Source organism: Entelurus aequoreus, linkage group LG17 (genome assembly GCF_033978785.1).
Source record: "Entelurus aequoreus isolate RoL-2023_Sb linkage group LG17, RoL_Eaeq_v1.1, whole genome shotgun sequence".
NCBI lineage: Eukaryota > Metazoa > Chordata > Actinopteri > Syngnathiformes > Syngnathidae > Entelurus > Entelurus aequoreus.
The window spans coordinates 11,007,444-11,035,086 of NC_084747.1; the positions used below are offsets into that span (position 1 = coordinate 11,007,444).

The 27,643-nt window shown below is 37.9% G+C and overlaps 2 protein-coding genes and 1 pseudogene across 2 annotated transcripts; all 3 read right to left on the reverse strand.

Moving 5' to 3' along the window:
• LOC133632351 (protein NipSnap homolog 1-like) overlaps positions 1-27,643 on the reverse strand; it is a 302,488-nt pseudogene that overhangs the window by 25,091 nt on the left and 249,754 nt on the right.
• LOC133632331 (oocyte zinc finger protein XlCOF6.1-like) lies at positions 1,197-11,320 on the reverse strand. Its single transcript, XM_062024711.1, has 2 exons — positions 11,102-11,320; positions 1,197-2,679 (listed from the first exon to the last, which is right to left on the reverse strand). Exons 1-2 carry the CDS (start codon positions 11,277-11,279, stop codon positions 1,658-1,660), a joined length of 1,200 nt encoding a protein of 399 aa, XP_061880695.1. The 5' UTR covers positions 11,280-11,320; the 3' UTR covers positions 1,197-1,657.
• LOC133632347 (zinc finger protein 629-like) lies at positions 17,573-27,180 on the reverse strand. Its single transcript, XM_062024729.1, has 2 exons — positions 26,928-27,180; positions 17,573-18,546 (listed from the first exon to the last, which is right to left on the reverse strand). Exons 1-2 carry the CDS (start codon positions 27,100-27,102, stop codon positions 17,825-17,827), a joined length of 897 nt encoding a protein of 298 aa, XP_061880713.1. The 5' UTR covers positions 27,103-27,180; the 3' UTR covers positions 17,573-17,824.

The following is a 27,643-nucleotide window of genomic DNA, read 5'->3' on the forward strand; positions in this document are numbered from 1 at the left end:
TTGATGCGAAATCAGAGGACGTCAACTTTGAGCTAAGCAGGAGAGTTTGGAGGGGTAGGAGCGAGCTGACATGGCCTAGGGTGAATAATCCAGGCATTATTAGAGTGTCAAGATTTGGCTTTTTTTGGGGCATTTGTCACTTTCACTGCAAATATTGATGCGAAATCAGAGGGGAACATCGATTTAAAGCTACGCAGAAGGGTTTGGAGGAGGAGGAGCAAACTGGTTTAGCACAGGGTTCATAATCCACATTTTTTTAGAGTATCAAGATTAGGCATTTTAATGGGCATTTGTCACTTTCATTACAAATGTCGATGCGAAATCAGAGGAGAACATCAACTTTGAGCTACGCAGGTGGGTTTGGAGGGGGAATAGCGATCTGACATGGCCTAGGGTGCATAATCCAGGCATTATTAGAGTGTCAAGATTTGGCATTTTTATGGGAGTTTGTCACTTTCACTGCAAATGTTGATGTGAAATCAGAGGGGAACGTCGATTTAAAGCTACGCAGAAGGGTTTGGAGGAGAAGGAGCAAGCTGGTTTAGCACAGGGTTCATAATCCAGGCTTGATTGAAGCATCAAGATTAGGCATATTAATGGGCATTTGTCACGTTCATCGCAAATGTTGATGCGAAATCAGAGGACAACTTCAACTTTGAGCTACGCAGAAGGGTTTGGAGGGGTAGAAGCGGTACAACATAGTGTAGGGGGCATAACCCATGCTTTATTAGTGTGTGAAGATTTGTCTTTTTTATGGGGATTTGTCACTTTCACTGCAAATGTTGATGTGAAATCAGAGAAGAACGTAAACTTTGAGCTATGCAAGAGGGTTTGGAGGAGGAGTGAGGCTACGTAGTGTAAAGTGGATAATCTAGGTTTAATTAAAGCATCAAGAGTAGGCATTTTTATGGGCATCTATCACTTACATCACAAATGTTGATGCGAAACCAGAGCAGAACTTCAATCTCGAGTTGCGCAGGAGGGCTTGGAGGGGGAGGAGCGATCTGACATGGCGTGGGGTGCATAATCCAGGCTTTATTAGAGCGTCAAGATTAGGCATTTTTGTATTGGCATCTGTCACTTTCACTGCAAATGTAAATGCGAAATCAGAGGGGAACGTCGATTTGAAGCTATGCAGAAAGGTTTGGAGGGGGAGGAGCAAGATGGTTTAGTGCAGGGTTCATAATCCAGGTTTGTTCAAAGTGTCAAGATTAGGCATTTTTGGGGGCATTTATTACTTTCAGCGCAAATCCTGACACGAAATCAGAGGAGAAGGTCAATTTTGAGCTACGCGGGAGGATTTGGAGGAGGAGCAATCTGACATGGCCTGGGGTGCATAATCCAGGTTTTATTAGAGGGTCCAGATTAGGCATTTTTTTATTGGCATCTGTCACTTTCATCACAAATGTTGACACGAAATCAGAGAAACACACACTTCAAGCTACGCAGGAGGGTTTGGAGGGGGAGGAGCCAGCCAGCGTAGCGTATGCTGCATAATCCAGGCATTATTAGAGCGTCAAGATTAGCGTTTACATGAATTGTGTTTATTTTTCATTATTTACTGTTTGTCTGGAAACGTAACCCCGGAAGTAAGAAATGAATAATGATGATTGTGAGGTGGAAAACATTCCATTTGCAGTCAACAACTGACAAATGTTTATTGTCTGCTGTGTGTCAACATGTGTTCCGCCAAGTCGTCGCCGCCACCGAAGGTTTTGTCGCAGAGCGAGCAGGAGTACACGTTTTTCCCCGTGTGCCTCTTCTCGTGGGCTAGCATGTACGCCTTTTGGGTGAACCTTTTGTCGCAGACCGAGCAACGATAAGGTCTTTCCACCGTGTGCGTTTTGGTGTGCGACACCATGTTGGACTTTTGGAAGAACCTTTTGCCGCAGAGTGGGCAGCTGAAAGGTCTCTCCCCCGTGTGCGTTCTCACGTGCGACACCATGGTCGACTTTTGGAAGAAGCGCTTGCCGCAAATGGAGCAGCCGAAAGGTTTCTCTCCCGTGTGCGTTCTCATGTGTGTCACCAGATTGGCGTTCCGGGAGAACCGCCGGCCACAAACGGAGCAGGTGTATAGTTTCTCCCCCGTGTGCGTCCTCATGTGGGACAGCATGTTGACCTTCTGGGCAAATCTTTCGCCGCAGACCGAGCAGATAAAGGGTTTTTCTCCCGTGTGCGTTCGCATGTGCACTCTCATGTTTGCCTTCTGAGTGAACCGTTTGTGGCAAACTGAGCAACTGAATGGTTTTTCATAGTGGGACTGCATGTGCAAACTCAAGTGGCACTTGTAAGTGAAGCTTTTAGCACAAACGGAGCAGCTAAAACGTTCTTTACCTGCCGGCCCTTTTGAAAATTTGAAGGGTTTGTTAGCCCTCACGGGGGGGTCGCCGTCTTCAGCTGCTGTCGTCATGTGACTTTGACAAAGTGACGACTCGGGTGCTTCCACTTCATGGACTTCGGTCTTCACGGAGACACCAGTCAGTTGCGATCCGGTGCGATCCTCCTCCTCCTCCTCCTCCTCCTCCGGCCCGAGAAGACAGTCTCCGTTCGGAGTGATCCAGAGTTCCTCCTCTTCCTCTTTAATGTGAGGGGGCTGTGGGTCCTCCTTCTCCAAAGTGGCGCTCCCCAGCTGCGGCGGAGGGTGACCTTCTTCTTGGCGAGCGATCAGCTGCTGGACGTCTGCAGCACGTAACAACACAAAGTGCCAGTTACCTGCCTTATGATCTCTGTGTCCTGATACTTAATCTTCCATTTTCTGCCATTTTTTTACACAACTGTTATTTTAGCGATGTGCCGACAAAGCTAAAGTTAGCTTCCAATTCGCCAGTCTCTGATTTGAATGGCGGTCGATACTGAGAGTCGACACCAGACTGATACTTTAAATTTAAAATGTTATGATAACTGAATAAATGTGTCACGAGTGCTAAATAACGACAACAACAATGTAAACAAATATGGGAATAATCAGTATAACAAGGTTTATGGTTAGTGAAACCTCTGATATGTTGGATTTGATGAAGTTCACATTGAACCCTTTTCAAGACCTCATCAAAAACCACTGGATTTAAACATTTCCAAGTCTGGGCAACATTATCCTACAGACCGCGACGATTCATAAAAACACAGTTTAAAAAAAACAAAGAAACCTGGACTGATGTGGTCTACATGCTTGAAATACTGGTTTTATACATCTTTAAGTACGTTTGGATTCTGGACCTGGACTAATATGGTCTACATCAGGGGTCACCAACGCGGTGCCCGCGGGCACCAGGTAGCCCGTAAGGACCAGATGAGTAGCCCGCTGGCCTGTTCTAAAAATAGCTCAAATAGCAGCACTTACCAGTGAGCTGCCTCTATTTTTAAAATTGTATTTATTTACTAGCAAGCTGGTCTCACTTTGCTCGACATTTTTAATTCTAAGAGAGACAAAACTCAAATAGAATTTGAAAATCCAAGAAAATATTTAAAAGACTTGGTCTTCACTTATTTTTTTTACTTTGCTTCTTATAACTTTCAGAAAGACAATTTTAGAGAAAAAAATACAACCTTAAAAATGATTTTAGAATTTTTAAACACATATACCTTTTACCTTTTAAATTCCTTCCTCTTATTTCCTGACAATTTAAATCAATGTTCAAGTATTTTTTTTTAATTTATTGTAAAGAATAATAAATACATTTTAATTTAATTCTTCATTTTAGCTTCTGTTTTTTCGATGAAGAATATTTGTGAAATATTTCTTCAAACTAATCATGATTAAAATTCAAAAAAATTATTCTGGCAAATCTAGAAAATCTGTAGAAACAAATTTAAATCTTATTTCAAAGTCTTTTGAATTTCTTTTAAAATTTTTGTTCTGGGGAAAATCTACAAGAAATAATGATTTGTCTTTGTTAGAAATATAGCTTGGTCCAATTTGTTATATAGTCTAACAAAGTGTAGATTGGATTTTAACCTATTTAAAACATGTCATCAAAATTCTAAAATCAATCTTAATCAGGAAAAATTACTAATGATGTTCCATAAATTCTTTTTTTAATTTTTTCAAAAAGATTCGAATTAGCTAGTTTTTCTATTCTTTTTTTCGGTTGAATTTTGAATTTTAAAGAGTCGAAATTGAAGATAAACTATGTTTCAAAATTTAATTGTCATTTTTTTCGTGTTTTCTCCTCTTTTAAACTGTTCAATTAAGTGTAAATATCATTAATTATTAATAATAATATAGAGTTAAAGGTAAATTGAGCAAATTGGCTATTTCTGGCAATTTATTTAAGTGTGTATCAAACTGGTAGCCCTTGGCATTAATTAGTACCCAAGAAGTAGCTCTTGCTTTCAAAAAGGTTGGTGACCCCTGATCTACATGCTTGAAAAACTGGTCTTATACATCTTTAAGTATGTTTGGATTCTGGACCCGGACTAATGTGGTCTACATGCTTTGAAAAGGGTTTCAAAGCCCAGACTTCCCTCTCCCCAGCCACTTTGTCCAGCTCCTCCCGGGGGATCCCGAGGCATTCCCAGGCCAGCCGGGAGACATAGTCTTCCCAACGTGTCCTGGGTCTTCCCCGTGGCCTCCTACCGGTCAGAACCTTCCCTAAACACCTCCCTAGGGAGGCGTTCGGGTGGCATCCTGAGCAGATGCCCGAACCACCTCATCTGGCTCCTCTCCATGTGGAGGAGCAGCGGCTTTACTTTGAGCTCCTCCCGGATGACAGAGCTTCTCACCCTATCTCTAAGGGAGAAACCCACCACCCGGCGGAGGAAACTCATTTGTACCCGTGATCTTGTCCTTTCGGTCATAACCCAAAGCTCATGACCATAAGTGAGGATGGGAACGTAGATCGACCGGTAAATTGAGAGCTTTGCCTTCCGGCTCACCTCCTTCTTCACCACAACGGATCGATACAGCGTCCGCATTACTGAAGACGCCGCACCGATCCGCCTGTCGATCTCACCATCCACTCTTTCCTCACTCGTGCACAAGACTACCAGGTACTTGAACTCCCCCACTTAGGGCAAGATCTCCTCTCCAACCCGGAGATGGCACTCCACCCTTTTCCGGGCGAGAACCATTCATTCAAACTTGGAGGTCCCAGTGGCTTCACACTCGGCTGTGAACCGATCCAGTGAGAGCTGAAGATCCTGGCCAGATGAAGCCATCAGGACCACATCATCTGCAAAAAGCAGAGACCTAATCCTGCAGCCACCAAACCAGATCCCCTCAACGCCTTGACTGCGCCTAGAAATTCTGTCCATAAAAGTTCTGAACAGAATGGGTGACAAAGGGCAGCCTTGGCGGAGTCCAACCCTCACTGGAAACGTGTCCGACTTACTGCCGGCAATGCGGACCAAGCTCTGACACTGATCATACAGGGAGCGGACGGCCACAATCAGACAGTCCGATACCCCATACTCTCTGAGTACTCCACACTGTACTTCCCGGGGTACACGGTCCAATGCCTTCTCCAAGTCCACAAAACACATGTAGACTGGTTGGGCAAACTCCCATGCACCCTCAAGGATCCTGCCGAGAGTACAGAGCTGGTCCACAGTTCCACGACCAGGACGAACACCACACTGTTCCTCCTGAATCCGAGGTTGGACTATCTCCAGTACACCTGAATAGACCTTACCGGGAAGGCTGAGGAGTGTGATCCCACCATAGTTAGAACACACCCTCCGGTTCCCCTTCTTAAAGAGAGGAACCACCACCCCGGTCTGCCAATCCAGAGGTCACGAACCTTGAATTCTGTTATATTGTTTTTGACTACAGAGTTAACTGATGTGATTAATCCCAAAAGATGATGGCATGAATCATGACCACACTGTGATTAATCACTTCATTCGGCTCCTTTACCTTAACCGCTACACGGCACGTTCCGAGATGACAACATTGCATTTGTGCACAAATATTGGAGCCTTTTCATGAGCAAATCTGATCAACGCAAGCGAGTGATCACCAGTGATTAATCACGATTAATCCAATTCCAAAATTAGATTAATCTGCTTAAATTGGACAGCCCTAATTTTTACATTTGTTTTTTTGTCGTAATTTTGACTTAATTAACACAACATTTCAAGAGAACGGTATCAGTCCGGTGTCGACTGTCAGTATCGGCCACCAGGCTGGCGAGTCAGAAGCTTGTGGTGTGCTTTTATTTTTTAAAGGCAACAGGATGTGTTAAGTGTGAGGAAGAAAACATTTGTGTGTCCCTCCACTCTCTGCCACGACTATAAAGAGTACCATTATTCTGTAGAATTGTTGTAAGTACACCTCTGCATAACATTGTATTTATTTTAACATTAAAGAATTAGTTTATTTTTATTTCAACTATGAACATTTTTTGACCGACTTGAACCTATTGATTGATTGGCGAAAATGAGGATGATATTGGTGTTATTGCGCCAGTATCGGCCCTGTGCTGTGGTCATCCAATACTTTCATCACAAATGACGCAAAATCAGAGGATAACCTCAACTTTTAGCGACGCAGGAGGACTTGGAGGAGGAGCAGCGAGCTGGCATGGCCTAGGGTGAATAATCCAGGCATTATTAGAGTGTCAAGACTTGGCATTTTTATGGGCATTTGTCACTTTCACTGCAAATGTTGATGCGAAATCAGAGGGGGACGTCGATTTAAAGCTACGCAGAAGGGTTTGGAGGGGGAGGAGCTAGCTGGTTTAGTGCAGGGTTCATAACCCAGGTTTGTTTAAAGTGTCAAGATTAGGCATTTTTTGGGGCATTTGTTGCTTTCACCGCAAATGTTGACACGAAATCAGAGGAGAACGTCAATTTTGAGCTACGCAGGAGGATTTGGAGGGGGGTGAGCAAACTGGTTTACCGCGGGGTGCATAGTCCAGGTTTTTTTTAAGAGGGTCAAGATTGGGCATTTTTATGGGCATTTGTTACTTTCATCGCAAATTTTGACGCGAAATCAGAGCAGAACTTTAACTTTTAACGACGCAAAAGGGTTTGGAGGGGGAGGAGCGAGCTGACATTTATTAGCGTGTCCAGATTAGGGATTTTTTTTATTTGTATCTGTCACTTTCATCACAGATGTTGGCGCAAAATCAGAGAAGATTGTCAACTTTTAGCGACGCAGGAGGGTTTGGAGGTGGAGGAGCGAGCTGACATGGCGTGGGGTGCATGATCCAGGCTTTATTAGAGCGTCAAGATTAGGCATTTTTTATTGGCATCTATTACTTTCACTGCAAATGTTGATGCGAAATCAGAGGGGAACGTCGATTTAAAACTACGCAGAAGAGTTTGGAGGGGGAGGAGCTAGCTGGTTTAGTGCAGGGTTCATAACCCAGGTTTGTTTAAAGTGTCAAGATTAGGCATTTTTTGGGGCATTTGTTACTTTCACCGCAAATGTTGACACGAAATCAGTGGAGAACGTCAATTTTGAGCTACGCAGGAGGATTTGGAGGGGGGTGAGCAAACTGGTTTACCGCAGGGTGCATAGTCCAGGTTTTTTTTAGAGTGTCAAGATTGGGCATTTTTATGGGCATCTGTTACTTTCATCGCAAATTTTGACGCAAAATCAGAGCAGAACTTTAACTTTTAGCGACGCAGGAGGGATTGGAGGGGGAGGAGCGAGCTGACATTTATTAGCGTGTCCAGATTAGGGATTTTTTATTTGTATCTGTCACTTTCATCACAGATGTTGACGCGAAATCAGAGAAGAACGTCAACTTTTAGCGACGCAGGAGGGTTTGGAGGTGGAGGAGCGAGCTGACATGGCCTAGGGTGAATAATCCAGGCATTATTAGAGTGTCAAGACTTGGCATTTTTATGGGCATTTGTCACTTTCACTGCAAATGTTGATGCGAAATCAGAGGGGGACATCGATTTAAAGCTACGCAGAAGGGTTTGGATGGGGAGGAGCTAGCTGGTTTAGTGCAGGGTTCATAACCCAGGTTTGTTTAAAGTGTCAAGATTAGGCATTTTTTGGGGCATTTGTTACTTTCACCGCAAATGTTGACACGAAATCAGAGGAGAACGTCAATTTTGAGCTACGCAGGAGGATTTGGAGGGGGATGAGCAAACTGGTTTACTGCAGGGTGCATAGTCCAGGTTTTTTTAGAGTGTCAAGATTTGGCATTTTTATGGGCATCTGTTGCGTTCATCGCAAACTTTGACGCAAAATCAGAGCAGAACTTTAACTTTTAGCGACGCAGGAGGATTTGGAGGGGGAGGAGCGAGCTGACATTTATTAGCGTGTCCAGATTAGGGATTTTTTATGTGCATCTGTCACTTTCATCACAGACGTTGACGCGAAATCAGAGAAGAAAGTCAACTTTTAGCAACGCAGGAGGGTTTGGAGGGGGAGGAGCGAGTTGACATGGAGTGGGGTGCATGATCCAGGCTTTATTAGAGCGTCAAGATTAGGCATTTTTTATTGGCATCTATTACTTTCACTGGAAATGTTGATGCGAAATAAGAGGGGAACGTCGATTTAAAGCTACGCAGAAGAGTTTGGAGGGGGAGGAGCTAGCTGGTTTAGTGCAGGGTTCATAATCCAGGTTTGTTTAAAGTGTCAAGATTAGGCATTTTTTGGGGCATTTGTTACTGTCACTGCAAATGTTGACAGGAAATCAGAGGAGAACGTCAATTTTGAGCTACGCAGGAGGATGAGCAAACTGGTTTACTGCAGGGTGCATAGTCCAGTTTTTTTTAGAGTGTCAAGATTTAGCCTTTTTATGGGCATCTGTTACTTTCATCGCAAATTTTGACGCAAAATCAGAGCAGAACTTTAACTTTTAGCGACGCAACAGGGTTTGGAGGGGGAGGAGCGAGCTGACATTTATTAGCGTGTCCAGATTAGGGATTTTTTATTTGTATCTGTCACTTTCATCACAGACGTTGACGCGAAATCAGAGAAGAACGTCAACTTTTAGCGACGCAGGAGGGTTTGGAGGTGGAGGAGCGAGCTGACATGGCCTAGGGTGAATAATCCAGGCATTATTAGAGTGTCAAGACTTCGCATTTTTATGGGCATTTGTCACTTTCACTGCAAATGTTGATGCAAAATCAGAGGGGGACATCGATTTAAAGCTACGCAGAAGGGTTTGGATGGGGAGGAGCTAGCTGGTTTAGTGCAGGGTTCATAATCCAGGTTTGTTTAAAGTGTCAAGATTAGGCATTTTTGGGGCATTTGTTACTTTCACCGCAAATGTTGACACGAAATCAGAGGAGAATGTCAATTTTGAGCTACGCAGGAGGATTTGGAGGGGGGTGAGCAAACTGGTTTACCGCAGGGTGCATAGTCCAGGTTTTTTTTAGAGTGTCAAGATTGGGCATTTTTATGGGCATCTGTTGCGTTCATCGCAAACTTTGACGCAAAATCAGAGCAGAACTTAACTTTTAGCGACGCAGGAGGATTTGGAGGGGGAGGAGCGAGCTGACATTTATTAGCGTGTCCAGATTAGGGATTTTTTATGTGCATCTGTCACTTTCATCACAGACGTTGACGCGAAATCAGAGAAGAAAGTCAACTTTTAGCAACGCAGGAGGGTTTGGAGGGGGAGGAGCGAGCTGACATGGAGTGGGGTGCATGATCCAGGCTTTATTAGAGCGTCAAGATTAGGCATTTTTTATTGGCATCTATTACTTTCACTGGAAATGTTGATGCGAAATAAGAGGGGAACGTCGATTTAAAGCTACGCAGAAGAGTTTGGAGGGGGAGGAGCTAGCTGGTTTAGTGCAGGGTTCATAATCCAGGTTTGTTTAAAGTGTCAAGATTAGGCATTTTTTGGGGCATTTGTTACTGTCACTGCAAATGTTGACAGGAAATCAGAGGAGAACGTCAATTTTGAGCTACGCAGGAGGATGAGCAAACTGGTTTACTGCAGGGTGCATAGTCCAGTTTTTTTTAGAGTGTCAAGATTTAGCCTTTTTATGGGCATCTGTTACTTTCATCGCAAATTTTGACGCAAAATCAGAGCAGAACTTTAACTTTTAGCGACGCAACAGGGTTTGGAGGGGGAGGAGCGAGCTGACATTTATTAGCGTGTCCAGATTAGGGATTTTTTATTTGTATCTGTCACTTTCATCACAGACGTTGACGCGAAATCAGAGAAGAACGTCAACTTTTAGCGACGCAGGAGGGTTTGGAGGTGGAGGAGCGAGCTGACATGGCCTAGGGTGAATAATCCAGGCATTATTAGAGTGTCAAGACTTCGCATTTTTATGGGCATTTGTCACTTTCACTGCAAATGTTGATGCAAAATCAGAGGGGGACATCGATTTAAAGCTACGCAGAAGGGTTTGGAGGTGGAGGAGCTAGCTGGTTTAGTGCAGGGTTCATAATCCAGGTTTGTTTAAAGTGTCAAGATTAGGCATTTTTGGGGCATTTGTTACTTTCACCGCAAATGTTGACACGAAATCAGTGGAGAACGTCAATTTTGAGCTACGCAGGAGGATTTGGAGGGGGGTGAGCAAACTGGTTTACCGCAGGGTGCATAGTCCAGGTTTTTTTAGAGTGTCAAGATTTAGCATTTTTATGGGCATCTGTTGCGTTCATCGCAAACTTTGACGCAAAATCAGAGCAGAACTTTAACTTTTAGCGACGCAGGAGGATTTGGAGGGGGAGGAGCGAGCTGACATTTATTAGCGTGTCCAGATTAGAGATTTTTTATTTGTATCTGTCACTTTCATCACAGATGTTGACGCGAAATCAGAGAAGATTGTCAACTTTTAGCGACGCAGGAGGGTTTGGAGGGGGAGGAGCGAGCTGACATGGCCTAGGGTGAATAATCCAGGCATTATTAGAGTGTCAAGATTAGGCATTTTTATGGGCATCTGTTATTTTCATCGCAGATGTCGATGTGAAATCAGAGGGGAACGTCGATTTCAAACTAGCAGAAGAGTTTGGAGGGGGAGGAGCTAGCTGGTTTACTGCAGGGTTCATAACCCAGGTTTGTTTTTAGTGTCAAGATTAGGCATTTTGATGGCATTTTCTAGTTGTATCGATCTGCAGTTCCATCCATTTACTACCGCTTGTCCCTTCTTCATCATCTAATAAAATGTCTTCCCACCAAACGGACAACAAAGTCTTTATATTGGAATATGATTTAATGATTGAATGCAGAAGTAAACATACCTTCAAGGTGCAGCACGACGTGAGTCTTGCTAGCATCTTCCAGCTGTTGACGATGTCGCTCCTTCTCCTCTCTCGTTCTAGAAAGTTCCTCCTCGTACGACGCGATCGTTCTTTCGAACAGCGCAAATATTTCATCGGCCGCCGCCATTAATCGATCCTGCACGAGCTCTTTCAACATTTTGGGTGTTGTTTTTTTTTTTTTTTGAGGGGCGACGACAGCGCAACACAACAGCCCGGAAGCGTCGCTGACTTCCGCCCTTTTTCTTCTTCGATGGTTTTTGAGTCAGCCAAGTCAGACACGCCGCACCGCTGGCGCCATCTACTGGCGGCGTCGAAGACCGGAAATACACCGGAAACGTTTTTAGTAAAAAAAAACAACCCCAAAAAGACTAAGAGTACAGATTGAAAATATTCAAACTAATTGAGGAACTTCGACGTATTGCAATATTTCAAACTAAAATTTTGCACAATTAACATCTTAATGTTGATTGTTAATCATTTAAAAAATAAAGAATTGCAAACAAATATTAAATAAATAAAGCCTAAATGATATATGCATGTATAAATTAAATTACTACAATAGAGTATGACGTCACAGGAAGTATTCCAACTTTTCAAAGTTGTCCACAACAGTACTTTGGAATTATTCCAGAAAAGCACAAAAAGCACTGATAATAGTACTAGAAAATACTACATAATAGTACTTGAAAATACTACATAATAGTGCTTGAAAATACTACATAATAGTGCTTGTAAATACTCCATAATAGTACTTGAAAATACTACATGATAGTACTTGAAAATACCACATAATAGTACTTGTAAATACAACATAATAGTACTTGAAAATACTACATAATAGTGCTTGTAAACACTACATAATAGTACTTGATAACACTACATAACAGTACTTGTAAATACTCCATAATAGTACTTCAAAATACTACATGATAGTACTTGAAAACACTACATAATAGTACTTGTAAACACTACATAATAGTACTTGTAAATACTACATAATAATGCTTGAAAATACTACATAATAGTGCTTGTATATATTACATAATAGTACTTGTAAATACTACATAATAATACTTGTAAATACTACATAATACTTGAAAACACTACGTATGAGTATGTGTAAATACTACATAAAAGTACTTGAAAATACTACATAATAGTACTTGTAAATACAACATAATAGTACTTGAAAATACTACATAATAGTGCTTGTAAACACTACATAATAGTACTTGAAAACACTACATAACAGTACTTGTAAATACTCCATAATAGTACTTGAAAATACTACATGATAGTACTTGAAAACACTACATAATAGTACTTGTAAACACTACATAATAGTACTTGTAAATACTACATAATAGTGCTTGAAAATACTACATAATAGTGCTTGTATATATTACATAATAGTACTTGTAAATACTACATAATACTTGAAAACACTACGTATGAGTATGTGTAAATACTACATAAAAGTACTTGAAAATACTACATAATAGTACTTGAAAATACTACATAATAGTACTTGAAAATACTACATAATAATACTTGAAAACACTATGTAACAGTATGTGTAAATAGTACATAATAGTACTTGTAAATACTACACAATGGTACTTGTAAATAATACATATTAGTACTTGTAAATAATACATAATAGTACTTGTAAATTCTACATAATATTGCTTGTAAATACTACATAATAATACTTGAAAATACTACATAATAGTGCTTGTAAATTCTACATAATAGTGCTTGTAAATACTACATAATAGTGCTTGTAAATACTACATAATAGTGCTTGTAAATACAACATAATAGTGCTTGTAAATACAACATAATAATACTTGAAAATACTACATAAGAGTACTTGTAAATTCTACATAATAGTGCTTGTAAATACTACATAATAGTGCTTGTAAATACTACATAATAGTGCTTGTAAATACTACATAATAGTACTTGAAAACACTACATAATAGTGCTTGTAAATACTACATAATAGTACTTGTAAACACTACATAATAATACTTGTAAATACTACATAATACTTGAAAATACTCCTTCCTAGTATTTTTGTAAATACTACATAATAGTACTTGTAAATACTACATAATAGTACTAGTAAATAATACATAATAGTACTTGTAAATACCACATAATAGTACTTGTAAAGTCTACATAATAGTGCTTGAAAATACTACATAATAGTATTTGAAAATACTACATAATAGTACTTGAAAACACTACATAATAGTACTTGTAAATACTATGTAATAGTACTTGAAAACACTACATAATAGTGCTTGTAAATACTACATAATAGTACTTGTAAATACTACATAATAGTGCTTGTAAATACAAAATAATAGTACTTGAAAATACTACATAATAGTGCTTGTAAATACAACATAATAGTACTTGAAAATACTACATAATAGTGCTTGTAAATACAACATAATAGTACTTGTAAATACTACATAATAGTGCTTGTAAATACAACATAATAGTACTTGTAAATACTACATAATAGTGCTTGTAAATACTACATAATAGTGCTTGTAAATACAACATAATAGTACTTGTAAACACTACATAATAGGACTTGAAAACACTACATAATAGTACTTGTAAATACTACATCATAGTGCTTGTAAATACAACATAATAGTACTTGTAAATACTACATAATAATGCTTGTAAATACAACATAATAGTACTTGTAAATACTACATAATAGTACTTGTAAATACTACATAATAATACTTGTAAATACAACATAATAGTACTTGTAAATACTACATAATAATGCTTGTAAATACAACATAATAGTACTTGTAAATACTACATAATAGTGCTTGTAAATACTACATAATAGTACTTGTAAATACTACATAATAGTGCTTGTAAATACTACATAATAGTACTTGTAAATACTACATAATAGTGCTTGTAAATACTACATAATAGTACATGTAAATACTACATAATAGTGCTTGTAAATACTACATAATAGTGCTTGTAAATACTACATAATAGTGCTTGTAAATACAACATAATAGTGCTTGTAAATACAACATAATAATACTTGAAAATACTACATAAGAGTACTTGTAAATTCTACATAATAGTGCTTGTAAATACTACATAATAGTGCTTGTAAATACTACATAATAGTACTTGAAAATACTACATAATAGTACTTGTAAATACTACATAATAGTGCTTGTAAATACTACATAATAGTACATGTAAATACTACATAATAGTGCTTGTAAATACTACATAATAGTGCTTGTAAATACTACATAATAGTGCTTGTAAATACTACATAATAGTGCTTGTAAATACAACATAATAGTGCTTGTAAATACAACATAATAGTACTTGTAAATACAACATAATAATACTTGAAAATACTACATGATAGTACTTGTAAATTCTACATAATAGTGCTTGTAAATACTACATAATAGTGCTTGTAAATACTACATAATAATACTTGAAAATACTACATAACAGTACTGGTAAATTCTACATAATAGTGCTTGTAAATACTACATAATAATACTTGAAAATACTACATAATAGTATTTGAAAACACTACATAATAGTACTTGTAAATACTACATAATAGTACTTGTAAATACTACATAATAGTACTTGTAAACACTACATAATAATACTTGTAAATACTACATAATACTTGAAAATACTCCTTCCTAGTATTTTTGTAAATACTACATAATAGTACTTGTAAATACTACATAATAGTACTTGTAAATACTACATAATAATACTTGTAAATACTACATAATACTTGAAAACACTATGTAACACTATGTGTAAATACTACATAAAAGTACTTGAAAATACTACATAAAAGTACTTGTAAATACTACATAATACTTGAAAACACTATGTAACACTATGTGTAAATACTACATAAAAGTACTTGAAAATACTACATAATAGTAACTCATGTGGTCTACATGCTATTATGTCCCTGTAGCTTAGCCTACATTGGAAAAACCAAAAGGCCGCTAAAACAAAGAATATCTGAGCACAAAACAGCAATTCGTACAGGCAATATGGACTATGCCATTGCAAGACATTACTCTGAAGCAAACCACGGTTCACCCTCTTCATTAAGATTCTATGGGATTGAACAAATCATGATGCCCAAAAGAGGAGGAGATATTTTGAAAAAACTATCACAGAGAGAAATGTTCTGGATCTACACACTCAATACTATGACACCAAATGGACTCAATGATGACTATAGCCTAAAATGTTTTTTAACATAATTGTTCCTTCTGTGTCATTGTAGTCATCCAGTATCCAGTCCAGTGCCATCTAGTGTATGCTAGTCCTAACAACAGTTTTTTGCAGAAGCTCCACCTGAAAATTGGTCCCAGCATCAGCAAGGAAGAAGACATGTGATTGGTTCCCCAGTAATTGGATCCAATTCCCAGTTGTGAACTCTGAGTGTGTGTGTATGTATAAATTGACACTGAAATTGTATGTACTCTTAAACGCTCTGACGAAGGCCACGTGCCGAAACGCGTAAGCGTTCCTCTTTTTTGATGTGAGCAATAAATCAAGTGAAATGTGAGTATTTTGTCCTACTAGTCTTAATTTTGGGATGTGCTACCTTTTCAAACATTTTTGAAACATTTACTGGATTACTTTTTTTGGGTTTGGCACTCCATCTTGAATCACATTGAGAAGCGCAATCTCCTTTTTGAACTACATAATAGTACTTGTAAATACTACATAATAGTGCTGGTAAATACTACATAATAGTACTTGTAAACACTACATAATAATACTTGTAAATACTACATAATACTTGAAAATACTCCTTCCTAGTATTTTTGTAAATACCAAATAATAGTACTTGTAAATACTACATAATAGTGCTTGTAAATACTACATAATAGTACTTGTATATACTACATAATACTTGAAAACACTATGTAACACTATGTGTAAATACTACATAAAAGTACTTGAAAATACTACATAATAGTACTTGAAAATACTACATATTACTTGAAAACACTATGTAACAGTATGTGTAAATACTACATAATAGTACTTGTAAATACTACATAATAGTACTTGTAAATAATACATAATAGTACTTGTAAATACCACATAATAGTACTTGTAAAGTCTACATAATAGTGCTTGAAAATACTACATAATAGTATTTGAAAATACTACATAATAGTACTTGAAAACACTACATAATAGTACTTGTAAATACTATGTAATAGTACTTGAAAACACTACATAATAGTGCTTGTAAATATTACATAATATTACTTGAAAATACTACATAATAGTACTTGTAAATTCTACATAATAGTGCTTGTAAATACTACATAATAATACTTGAAAATACTACATAATAGTATTTGAAAACACTACATAACAGTTCTTGTAAATACTCCATAATAGTACTTGTAAATACTACATAATAGTGCTTGTAAATACTACATAATAGTGCTTGTAAATACAACATAATAGTACTTGTAAATACTACATAATAGGACTTCAAAAGGCTACATAACAATACTTGTAAATACAACATAATAGTGCTTGTAAATACTACATAATAGTGCTTGTAAATACTACATAATAGTGCTTGTAAATACAACATAATAGTGCTTGTAAATACTACATAATAGTACTTGTAAATACTACATAATAGTGCTTGTAAATACAACATAATAGTGCTTGTAAATACTACATAATAATGCTTGTAAATACAACATAATAGTACTTGTAAATACTACATAATAGTGCTTGTAAATACTACATAATAATGCTTGTAAATACTACATACTAGTACTTGTAAATACTACATAATAGTACTTGTAAATACTATAATATCATAAACTGTAATATTTGTTTGGACTGTGGAGTGTGGCTGGAAGGATTCCCACGTACCTTGTCAGTATTTGCAGAGAGTAAATAGTAGTAAAGACTAACTGAATGAATAAGTCAGAGTACAGCCGACGTCGGAATGCGCATATTTTTTTATTTGAATCTTCTAACATAAATTGTGTTTTGTTGTCGTTCATGTGTCCGCATGTCGTTAGTGTGTCCGCATGTCATTAGTGTGTCCGCATGTCATTAGTGTGTCCGCATGTCGTTAGTGTGTCCGCATGTCGTTAGTGTGTCCGCATGTCATTAGTGTGTCCGCATGTCGTTAGTGTGTCCGCATGTGTGTCCGCATGTCGTTAGTGTGTCCGCATGTCGTTAGTGTGTCCGCATGTCGTTAGTGTGTCCGCATGTCGTTAGTGTGTCCGCATGTCATTAGTGTGTCCGCATGTCGTTAGTGTGTCCGCATGTCGTTAGTGTGTCCGCATGTCGTTAGTGTGTCCGCATGTCATTAGTGTGTCCGCATGTCGTTAGTGTGTCCGCATGTGTGTCCGCATGTCGTTAGTGTGTCCGCATGTCGTTAGTGTGTCCGCATGTCGTTAGTGTGTCCGCATGTCGTTAGTGTGTCCGCATGTGTGAGAGACACCGCGAGTGAACAGGAAACCAGTTTTCATCCTGTGTGTGTTTGCTTGTGTGTGAGTATTCTTGGGGGGAAAAAAAAGGAGCCACAAAGTGAGCAGGCAAACGGTTTCTCTCCCGTGTGCCAATATGTACCCACGACAAAAGCTGTGACCACAAAATGAGCAACTAAGAGGTTTTCCCTCCCGCGTGTGTTCTCATGTGCGACACCAAGGCTGGTTTTTGGGTAAATCTCTGATCACAAATTAAGCAACAAAACGGTTTCTCTCCCGTGTGCGTCCTCATGTGCCTCTTCAAAGTGGACCTGCGTGTAAACGTCCTGCCGCAAACGAAGCAACTAAAAGGTCTTTCTCCGGTGTGCACTCGAAGGTGTTCCTCCAAAACGCTGTTAAATGGAAACGTTTTACCACAAAATGAGCAAGTCAAACCTTTTTTAGCGCCCTTTTTGGGAGATTCTAAGTGTTTGCCGTCAGCGTGAGTCCTGATATCGTCTTCGGAGTCCGTATCGCTTCTGGTCGCTTCTTGGGTGTCCATGTCTTCGTCCTCACGACAGTGAGACGCTATGTCGTCGCTATCTGACAGCGGGGCTAAGAGGTGGTCTCCTTCAGCCTCTGTTGTCATTGGTTGAAGTAAGCTGCTGCTTGGAGGCTCCGCCCCTTTGCGATGAGGCTGGGAGGACTCGGGCGGTTCGTCTGCGGCCTTCACAGAGACACCAGTCGGTTGCAACTTGGTGAAATCAGCTTCCTCCGACCCAAGAGGACACTTTCCCTCCTGAATGATCCGGGGTTCCTCCTCTTCCTCTTTAATGTGGGGGGGCTGTGGATCCTCCTCCTCTAAAGTGGAGCTCCCCCGCTGCGGCTGAGGGGGGCGCTCTTCTACCTGCTGGGCGTCTGCAGGACAAAAAAATAATAATAAACTAGATGAGGCAATTCCTGAAGGAATTGCGTGTGAATGCTCCAATGCTGAAGTTGAAGTGAAATGCTGACAGAATGTAGTAGGAATGTAAGAATAGTTTGAATGTTGAAGCGTTTGAATTTCCAGGAAAACTGGAATTTGGTTTGGAACTTGGGAAAGTGTTAGTTTGAATGTGCAGGATGAGTGGAATGTGTTGATATTGGAATGGTTTGAATCGGTTGAAAAATGTGGACGTTTGAAAAATGGCCAATTAATTTTGAATGGGAAAATGTCCCTAAAAACTGAGAATTCTAGGAAATCCAGGATTTTTTTTTTTCAATTGTTGAAAGGAAGCACACAATTCCTGAACAGGCTGAATATTTTGAAGTTGGAATGGTTTCAATCGGATGAAAAATGTGGGAGTTGTGGAACTTAGAAAAATGTCACATTCTTTTCAATGGGAATTTCGGAAAAGAGGGAATTTTTTTGAAAATGCAAAAAAAAAAAAAAAAATTTAATTTTCTCAATGAGTTGAAATGGTTGGTGTTGGAATTTTTCAAATTGGTCGAGAAATGTTGAAGTAGTAACTTTTTTAATTGAGAAATGGTATTAAGGAATTTCGGGAAAACCGGGAATTTTTTCAGAATTTTTTTGTCCTGATTAAGAGGAATGTTTTGACGATAGAACAGTTAAAGTGGGTTGAAAAATGTGAATATTTTGAAGTAGGAATGGTTTCAATCGGATGAAAAATGTGGGAGTTGTGGAACTTAGAAAAATGTCCCATTCTTTTTAATGGGAATTTTGGAAAAGAGGGAATTTTTTTTGAAAATGCAAAAAATAAATAAATTCACTGTTCTGAATGAGTTGAAATGGTTAATGTTGGAATTTTTCAAATTGGTCGAGAAATGTTGAAGTAGTAACTTTTTTAATTGAGAAATGGCATTAAGGAATTTCGGGAAAACCGGGAATTTTTCCTGTTCAAAAAAAGAACAGAATTTTTTTGTCCTGATTAAGAGGAATGTTTTGACGGTAGAACAGTTAAAGTGGGTTGAAAAATGTGGAAGGAGTAGTCGCCAGAAAAAAGGGTGAAAGGGTTTGAAAAAAAACGGGAATTCTGGGAATTCCTGGAATTTTTTGTGAACTTGAAAAAAAGATAGTTTGAATGTGCAGGATGAGTGGAATGTGTTGATGTTGGAATGCTTTGAATAGGTTGAACAATGTGAGAATTGTGCAACTTGGGAAAATGTCCCATTCATTTTAAAGTGGGAAAATGTCCCTAAAAACTGAGAATTCTAGGAAATCCGGGATTTTTTTTTTACAATTGTTGAAAGGAAGCACACAATTCCTGAACAGGCTGAATATTTTGAAGTTGGAATGGTTTCAATCGGATGAAAAATGTGGGAGTTGTGGAACTTAAAAAAATTTCACATTCTTTTCAATGGGGATTTTGGAAAAGAGGGAATTTTTTTTAAAATGCAAAAATGTTCAATGTTCTGAATGAGTTGAAATGGTTGGTGTTGGAATTTTTCAAATTGGTCGAGAAATGTTGAAGTAGTAACTTTTTTAATTGAGAAATGGTATTAAGGAATTTCGGGAGAACCGGGAATTTTTCCTGGTCAAAAAAAGAACAGGATTTTTTTGTCCTGATTAAGAGGAATGTTTTGACGGTGGAACAGTTGAAGTGGGTTGAAAAATGTGGAAGGAGTAGTTGCCACAAAAAAGGGTGAAAGGGTTTGAAAAAAAACATGAATTCTGGGAATTCCTGGAATTTTTGTGAATTTGAAAAAATGATAGTTTGAATGTGCAGGATGAGTGGAATGTGTTGATGGTGGAATGGTTTGAATAGGTTGAAAAATGTGGACGTTTGAAAAATGGCCAATTCATTTTGAATGGGAAAATGTCCCTAAAAACTGAGAATTCTAGGAAATCCGGGATTTTTTTTTTACAATTGTTGAAAGGAAGCACACAATTCCTGAACAGGCTGAATATTTTGAAGTTGGAATGGTTTCAATCGGATGAAAAATGTGGGAGTTGTGGAACTTGGAAAAATGTCCCATTCTTTTTAATGGGAATTTTGGAAAAGAGGGAATTTTTTTTGAAAATGCAAAAAAAAAATAATTCACTGTTCTGAATGAGTTGAAATGGTTGGTGTTGGAATTTTTCAAATTGGTAGAGAAATGTTGAAGTAGTAACTTTTTTAATTGAGAAATGGTATTAAGGAATTTCGGGAAAACCGGGAATTTTTCCTGTTCAAAAGAAAGAACAGAATTTTTTTGTCCTGATTAAGAGGAATGTTTTGATGGTAGAACAGTTAAAAGTGGGTTGAAAAATGTGGAAGGAGTAGTTGCCACAAAAAAGGGTGAAAGGGTTTGAAAAAAAACGTGAATTCTGGGAATTCCTGGAATTTTTTGTGAACTTGAAAAAAAGATAGTTTGAATGTGCAGGATGAGTGGAATGTGTTGATGTTGGAATGCTTTGAATAGGTTCAAAAATGTGGGAATTGTGCAACTTGGGAAAATGTCCCATTCTTTTTGAATTGGGAAAATGTCCCTAAAAACTGAGAATTCTAGGAAATCCGGGATTTTTTTTTTTTTCAATGATTGAAAGGAAGCACACAATTCCTGAACAGGCTGAATATTTTGAAGTTGGAATGGTTTCAATCGGATGAAAAATGTGGGAGTTGTGGAACTTAGAAAAATGTCCCATTCTTTTCAATGGGAATTTCGGAAAATAGGGAATTTTTTGGAAAATGCAAAAAAAAAAAAAAAAAATCAATGTTCTGAATGAGTTGAAATGGTTGGTGTTGGAATTTTTCAAATTGGTCGAGAAATGTTGAAGTAGTACATTTTTAATTGAGAAATTGTATTGAGGAATTTGGGGAAAACCGGGAATTTTTTCTGTTTAAAAAAACAAATTAAATCTTTTGTCCTGATTAAGAGGAATGTTTTGAGGGTGGAACGGTTGAAAAATGTGGAAGGGATAGTCGCCAGAAAAAAGGGTGAAAAAAGGATTTGAAAAAACGGGAATTCATGGAATTTTTGGCGAACTTGGAAAAATTGATAGTTTGAATGTGCAGGATGAGTGGAATGTGTTGATGTTGGAATGGTTTGAATAGGTTGGAAAAATGTGGAAGGGATAGTCGCCAGACAAAAGGGTGAAAAAAAGGGTTTGAAAAAAAACAGGAATTCTGGGAATTCCTGGAATTTTTGGCGAACTTGAAAAAATGATAGTTTGAATGTGCAGGATGAGTGGAATGTGTTGATGTTGGAATTGTTTTAATAGGTTTGAAAAATGTGGAAGGGATAGTCGCCAGAAAAAAGGGTGAAAAAAAGGGTTAGAAAAAAAAAGGGAATTCTGGGAATTCCTGGAATTTTGGGCGAACTTGAAAAAATGATAGTTTGAATGTGCAGGATGAGTGGAATGTGTTGATGTTGGAATGGTTTGAATAGGTTGGAAAAATGTGGAAGGGATAGTCCCCAGAAAAAAGGGTGATAAAAGGGTTTGAAAAAACGTGAATTCCTGGAATTCCTGGAATTTTGGGCGAACTTGAAAAAATTATAGTTTGAATGTGCAGGATGAGTGGAATGTGTTGATGTTGGAATTGTTTTAATAGGTTTGAAAAATGTGGAAGGGATAGTCGCCAGAAAAAAGGGTGAAAAAAAGGGTTTGAAAAAAAACGGGAATTCTGGGAATTCCTGGAATTTTTGGCAAACTTGAAAAAATGATAGTTTGAATGTGCAGGATGAGTGGAATGTGTTGATGTTGGAATGGTTTTAATAGGTTGGAAAAATGTGGAAGGGATAGTCGCCAGAAAAAAGGGTGAAAATAGGGTTTGAAAAAAAAACGGGAATTCTGGGAATTCCTGGAATTTTTGGCAAACTTGAAAAAATGATAGTTTGAATGTGCAGGATGAGTGGAATGTGTTGATGTTGGAATGGTTTGAATAGGTTGGAAAAATGTGGAAGGGATAGTCCCCAGAAAAAAGGGTGAAAAAAGGGTGAAAAAAGGGTGAAAAAAGGGTGAAAAAAGGGTTTGAAAAAAACGTGAATTCCTGGAATTCCTGGAATTTTGGGCGAACTTGAAAAAATGATAGTTTGAATGTGCAGGATGAGTGGAATGTGTTGATGTTGGAATGGTTTGAATAGGTTGGAAAAATGTGGAAGGGATAGTCCCCAGAAAAAAGGGTGAAAAAAGGGTTTGAAAAAAACGTGAATTCCTGGAATTCCTGGAATTTTGGGCGAACTTGAAAAAATTATAGTTTGAATGTGCAGGATGAGTGGAATGTGTTGATGTTGGAATTGTTTTAATAGGTTTGAAAAATGTGGAAGGGATAGTCGCCAGAAAAAAGGGTGAAAAAAAGGGTTTGAAAAAAAACGGGAATTCTGGGAATTCCTGGAATTTTTGGCGAACTTGAAAAAATGATAGTTTGAATGTGCAGGATGAGTGGAATGTGTTGATGTTGGAATGGTTTGAATAGGTTGGAAAAATGTTGAAGGGATAGTCGCCAGAAAAAAGGGTGAAAAAATTGTATGAAAAAAATGTGAATTCTGGGAATTCCTGGAATTTTTTGTGAACTTGAAAAAATGATAATTTGAATGTGCAGGATGAGTGGAATGTGTTGAAGGTGGAATGGTTTGAATAGGTTGAAAAATGTGGAAGGGATAGTCGCCAGAAAAAAGGGTGAAAATAGGGTTTGAAAAAAAAACGGGAATTCTGGGAATTCCTGGAATTTTGGGCGAACTTAAAAAAATGATAGTTTGAATGTGCCGGATGAGTGCAATGTGTTGATGTTGGAATGGTTTGAATAGGTTGGAAAAATGTGGAAGGGATAGTCCCCAGAAAAAAGGGTGAAAATAGGGTTTGGAAAAAAAAAAAGGGAATTCTGGGAATTCCTGGAATTTTGGGCGAACTTGAAAACATTATAGTTTGAATGTGCAGGATGAGTGGAATGTGTTGATGTTGGAATGGTTTGAATAGGTTGGAAAAATGTGGAAGGGATAGTCCCCAGAAAAAAGGGTGAAAAAAGGGTTTGAAAAAAAAAACGGGAATTCTGGGAATTCCTGGAATTTTGGGCGAACTTGAAAAAAAGATAGTTTGAATGTGCAGGATGAGTGGAATGTGTTGATGTTGGAATTGTTTTAATAAGTTTGAAAAATGTGGAAGGGATAGTCGCCAGAAAAAAGGGTGAAAAAAAGGGTTTGAAAAAAAACGGGAATTCTGGGAATTCCTGGAATTTTGGGCGAACTTGAAAAAATGATAGTTTGAATGTGCAGGATGAGTGGAATGTGTTGATGTTGGAATGCTTTGAATAGGTTGGAAAAATGTGGCAGTTTGAAAAATGGCCAATTCATTTTGAATGGGAAAAATGTCCCGGAAAACCTGGAATTCTGGGGAATTTTTTGGGAATTTGTCAAGAAAAATCCCGCGCTTCCCGAAATAGGCTGAACGGTTTAAAGTTGGAACGATTTGAATCGGGGGAAAATCTGGAGAAGAAGTTGAATAAATAGATGAATGTTGGTGTAGAAAAGCATGAGTGAAAGTTGTGGAACATTCACACAATAAAGTCAACATTAGCCAGCAAAGCTGAGATTGGCTTCCATTGAAGGTCGCCTCAAAGTGGCTCATTTCCTCAACATAAATACAAGCTAAAACTTCCATAAAAAGTGGGTCATAAATATTTCAATAACAACTTTCCTATGAGGAGCAAGGCAGGTTTTGGTCTTCTATGTTTCTCGTTTTGGGCTTGCTTTTTCATCATTTTATTTTTATTTTTTACTAATAACATTTGTAGCATCAAATAAATAGTCAAGGAAACGGAACACAACAAAAAGGAGCTTCTGTAGTTTTGCAGACAGTTGATCGAGGTTCAGGCTAAGACGCATTTAGGCTCAAATATTTGACTTTTGAATTTTTTGAGGGGAAACTATTGCATAGTTTGTGTTTTGCCCAACTGTGTTGAGGTGGCGACTAGTCCAGGGTGTAAACAAGTGCAGCTGGGATAGGCTCCAGCCACCCCGAGAGGGGCAAGCGGTAGAAAAATGGATGGATTTTTTTGCCATAGAAAAAAGGGTGTGTTGTTGGCAAAAATAGTATAAAACATAAATAATAAAATAATAATATAATATCAAAGGATGTATCTGAAGTTATTCTAGAAATGTAAGCTTCTAAAGCAGGGGTCACCTACCTTTTTGAAAGCAAGAGCTACTTCTTGGGTAGTGATTAATGCGAAGGGCTACCAGTTTGATACACACTTAAATAAATTGCCAGAAATAGCCAATTTGCTCAATTTACCTTTAACTCTATGTTATTATTAATAATTAATGATATTTACACTTAATTGAACGGTTTAAAAGAGGAGAAAACACGAAAAAAATGACAATTAAATTTTGAAACATAGTTTATCTTCAATTTCGACTCTTTAAAATTCAAAATTCAACCGAAAAAAAGAAGAGAAAAACTTAAAAAAAGAATTTATGGAACATCATTAGTAATTTTTCCTGATTAAGATTAATTTTAGAATTTTGATGACATGTTTTAAATAGGTTAAAATCCAATCTACACTTTGTTAAAATATATAACAAATTGGACCAAGCTATATTTCTAACAAACACAAATCATTATTTCTTCTAGAATTTCCAGAACAAAATTTTTAAAAGAAATTCAAAAGACTTTGAAATAAGATTTAAATTTGATTCTACAGATTTTCTAGATTTGACAGAATCATTGTTTTGAATTTTAATCATGATAAGTTTGAAGAAATATTTCACAAATATTCTTCGTCGAAAAAACAGAAGCTAAAATGAAGAATTAAATTAAAATGTATTTATTATTCTTTACAATAAATAAAAAAATACTTGAACATTGATTTAAATTGTCAGGAAAGAAGAGGAAGGAATTTAAAAGGTAAAAAGGTATATGTGTTTAAAAATCCTAAAATCATTTTTAAGGTTGTATTTTTTCTCTAAAATTGTCTTTCTGAAAGTTATAAGAAGCAAAGTAAAAAAATTAATGAATTTAAACAAGTGAAGACCAAGTCTTTAAAATATGTTCTTGGATTTTCAAATTCTATTTGAGTTTTGTCTCTCTTAGAATTAAAAATGTCGGGCAAAGCGAGACCAGCTTGTTAGTAAATAAATAAAATTAAAAAAATAGAGGCAGCTCACTGGTAAGTGCTGCTATTTGAGCTATTTTTTAGAACAGGCCGGCGGGCTACTCATCTGGTCCTTATGGGCTACCTGGTGCCCGCGGGCACCGCGTTGGTGACCCCTGGTCTAAACTGTAAAAAAAATATTATTATACGACTTTTAACTCTTTTTTGAGTGGGACCCTCAAGGGTCCAAGGGAGCTGCAATGTTGATTTTTATCAAAAACAATGCTCAAAAATAATTATGAATCAAAATGAATGTTGTGTATTATTGACTTATTTAAGGCTCAAATCATTTCACATTAAATATTTGACTAAAAAACAAAATGTATGGGAAAAGATTGCTTTCTTTGTGTTTTCGTGCTATGTAAGCTGACTCTTTTTGTTTGTATTTAGACCTCTTCTTCTTGCTGCTGCTATTGTTGCATTGTAAGGGCTGGTCTCCTAAAGCTTCAGTAATATTGTGCCATTCTGTCTCCGGGGTCCTTTCTACTCAACAGTTATGTCATCCAAAAGAACTTGGGAGTGACCAGTGTGCTTTATTCCCTGAGAGGAAGACGGTACCGAGTAGTGTAGTTTATCAACAACAACGACGAGTTCACCCGACTCACTGAAACTGGCTGGTTTCAAATAAAATAATCATGAATGCTGGACGAAGTGGCTGGAGAGAGGGAAGTCTGGGCTTTCCTGCTTAGGCTGCTGCCCCCGCGACCCGAACTCGGATAAGCGGAAGAAGATGGATAGATGAATACATAATACAAAAAAAATCATGTTGGCATTTAGGATAGCTAGGGATTAGCTGTGATCGCAGCCAGCTAGCGATTAGCGCTCTGGCTGCCTGGAAAACCCTGAAGACCCCTGACCAATGCTACTATTCTATTTATAACCCATCCATTTCCTACCGCTTGTCCCTTCTTCTCTATTTAAATGATCCTTGAAGTAATCATCCGGGACTTCGGGTACTAAACTTTGTGCTAAAACGTCCTTAAATGCTAGTATTTAATATTGAAAGTATAAAAATGGTAAATAATAGTTAGTTTGTTTATCAAGTTACATGACATTGTTCGCCACTAGTGCTCCCTTCAAAATAAAAGAGCAACTTCCTTTCGTTTCTGACCATTTCCGGTGCGACTCAAGAGGACGCGACACGAAGTTGTTAATTAAATTAAAGACATTAAAAAAACACGAGTAAATGATAATAATAATAATTTCGTGTGGGTATTTAATAAATACCTTCAGTGTGTGGCACAATTTGAGTTTGTCGGGCACCTTCCAGTTGTTGTCGACGTCTCTCCTTCTCGCGTGTTCTAGAAAGTTCCATCTCGTACCACACGATGGTTTTTTCGAACAGCGCGAATATTTCATCAGCCGCCGCCATTAGTCGCACCTTCACCAAGTCTTTCAACATTTTAAAAAATTTTTTTTTACGTTTCCACCTCAATAATTCGTCGTCCTTCTTCGCCCTTTGTCTTCCTTCGCGGGTCGCCTTTTTTCTTCGACGGAGTAAATCGAGCGTGACGTCACACTGCTGCCATCTTGCGGCGGAATTGAAGACGGCTCAGGGTGAGAGGAAGAATTAGAACATGTTTTTATTTTAATACAAAATACATATCGGCGCGTTGATACGGTCGTTTGAATGTGTACTTGGTGTCAAAAAGTGTTTTGGTTTGACCTTGTTTTAATCTGTAAGGTTTAACGTGCTCTTATTTTGGTGGCTAGCGAGTGACGTAGTTTCCTGTTAATCACGCTCTCTGGTAGTATCGGCTTATTAATGCTGAATAATGGCGGGGATTCTGCACCAAAATGTAAGTTCAATGGCTCATATAACACTGCCATTTGTGTTCAAATACGTCAAATGTGTGTTATCGTTGTGTTTCTGCATTTAATACGCAACTTTTGGTGGCAAAATGGTGACGTCATTGGTTTTAAGATGTAATTAACTAGTTCAC

Excerpts from the sequence above, each read along its gene's own strand:
- LOC133632347 (XM_062024729.1), bottom strand. The coding sequence starts at position 27,102 with ATGTTGAAAGACTTGGTGAAGGTGCGACTAATGGCGGCGGCTGATGAA. Across the intron at positions 18,547-26,927 it reads AATTGTGCCACACACTGAAG|ACGCCCAGCAGGTAGAAGAG; the intron begins GTATTTATTAAA and ends TTTGTCCTGCAG.
- LOC133632331 (XM_062024711.1), bottom strand. The coding sequence starts at position 11,279 with ATGTTGAAAGAGCTCGTGCAGGATCGATTAATGGCGGCGGCCGATGAA. Across the intron at positions 2,680-11,101 it reads CGTCGTGCTGCACCTTGAAG|ACGTCCAGCAGCTGATCGCT; the intron begins GTATGTTTACTT and ends TACGTGCTGCAG.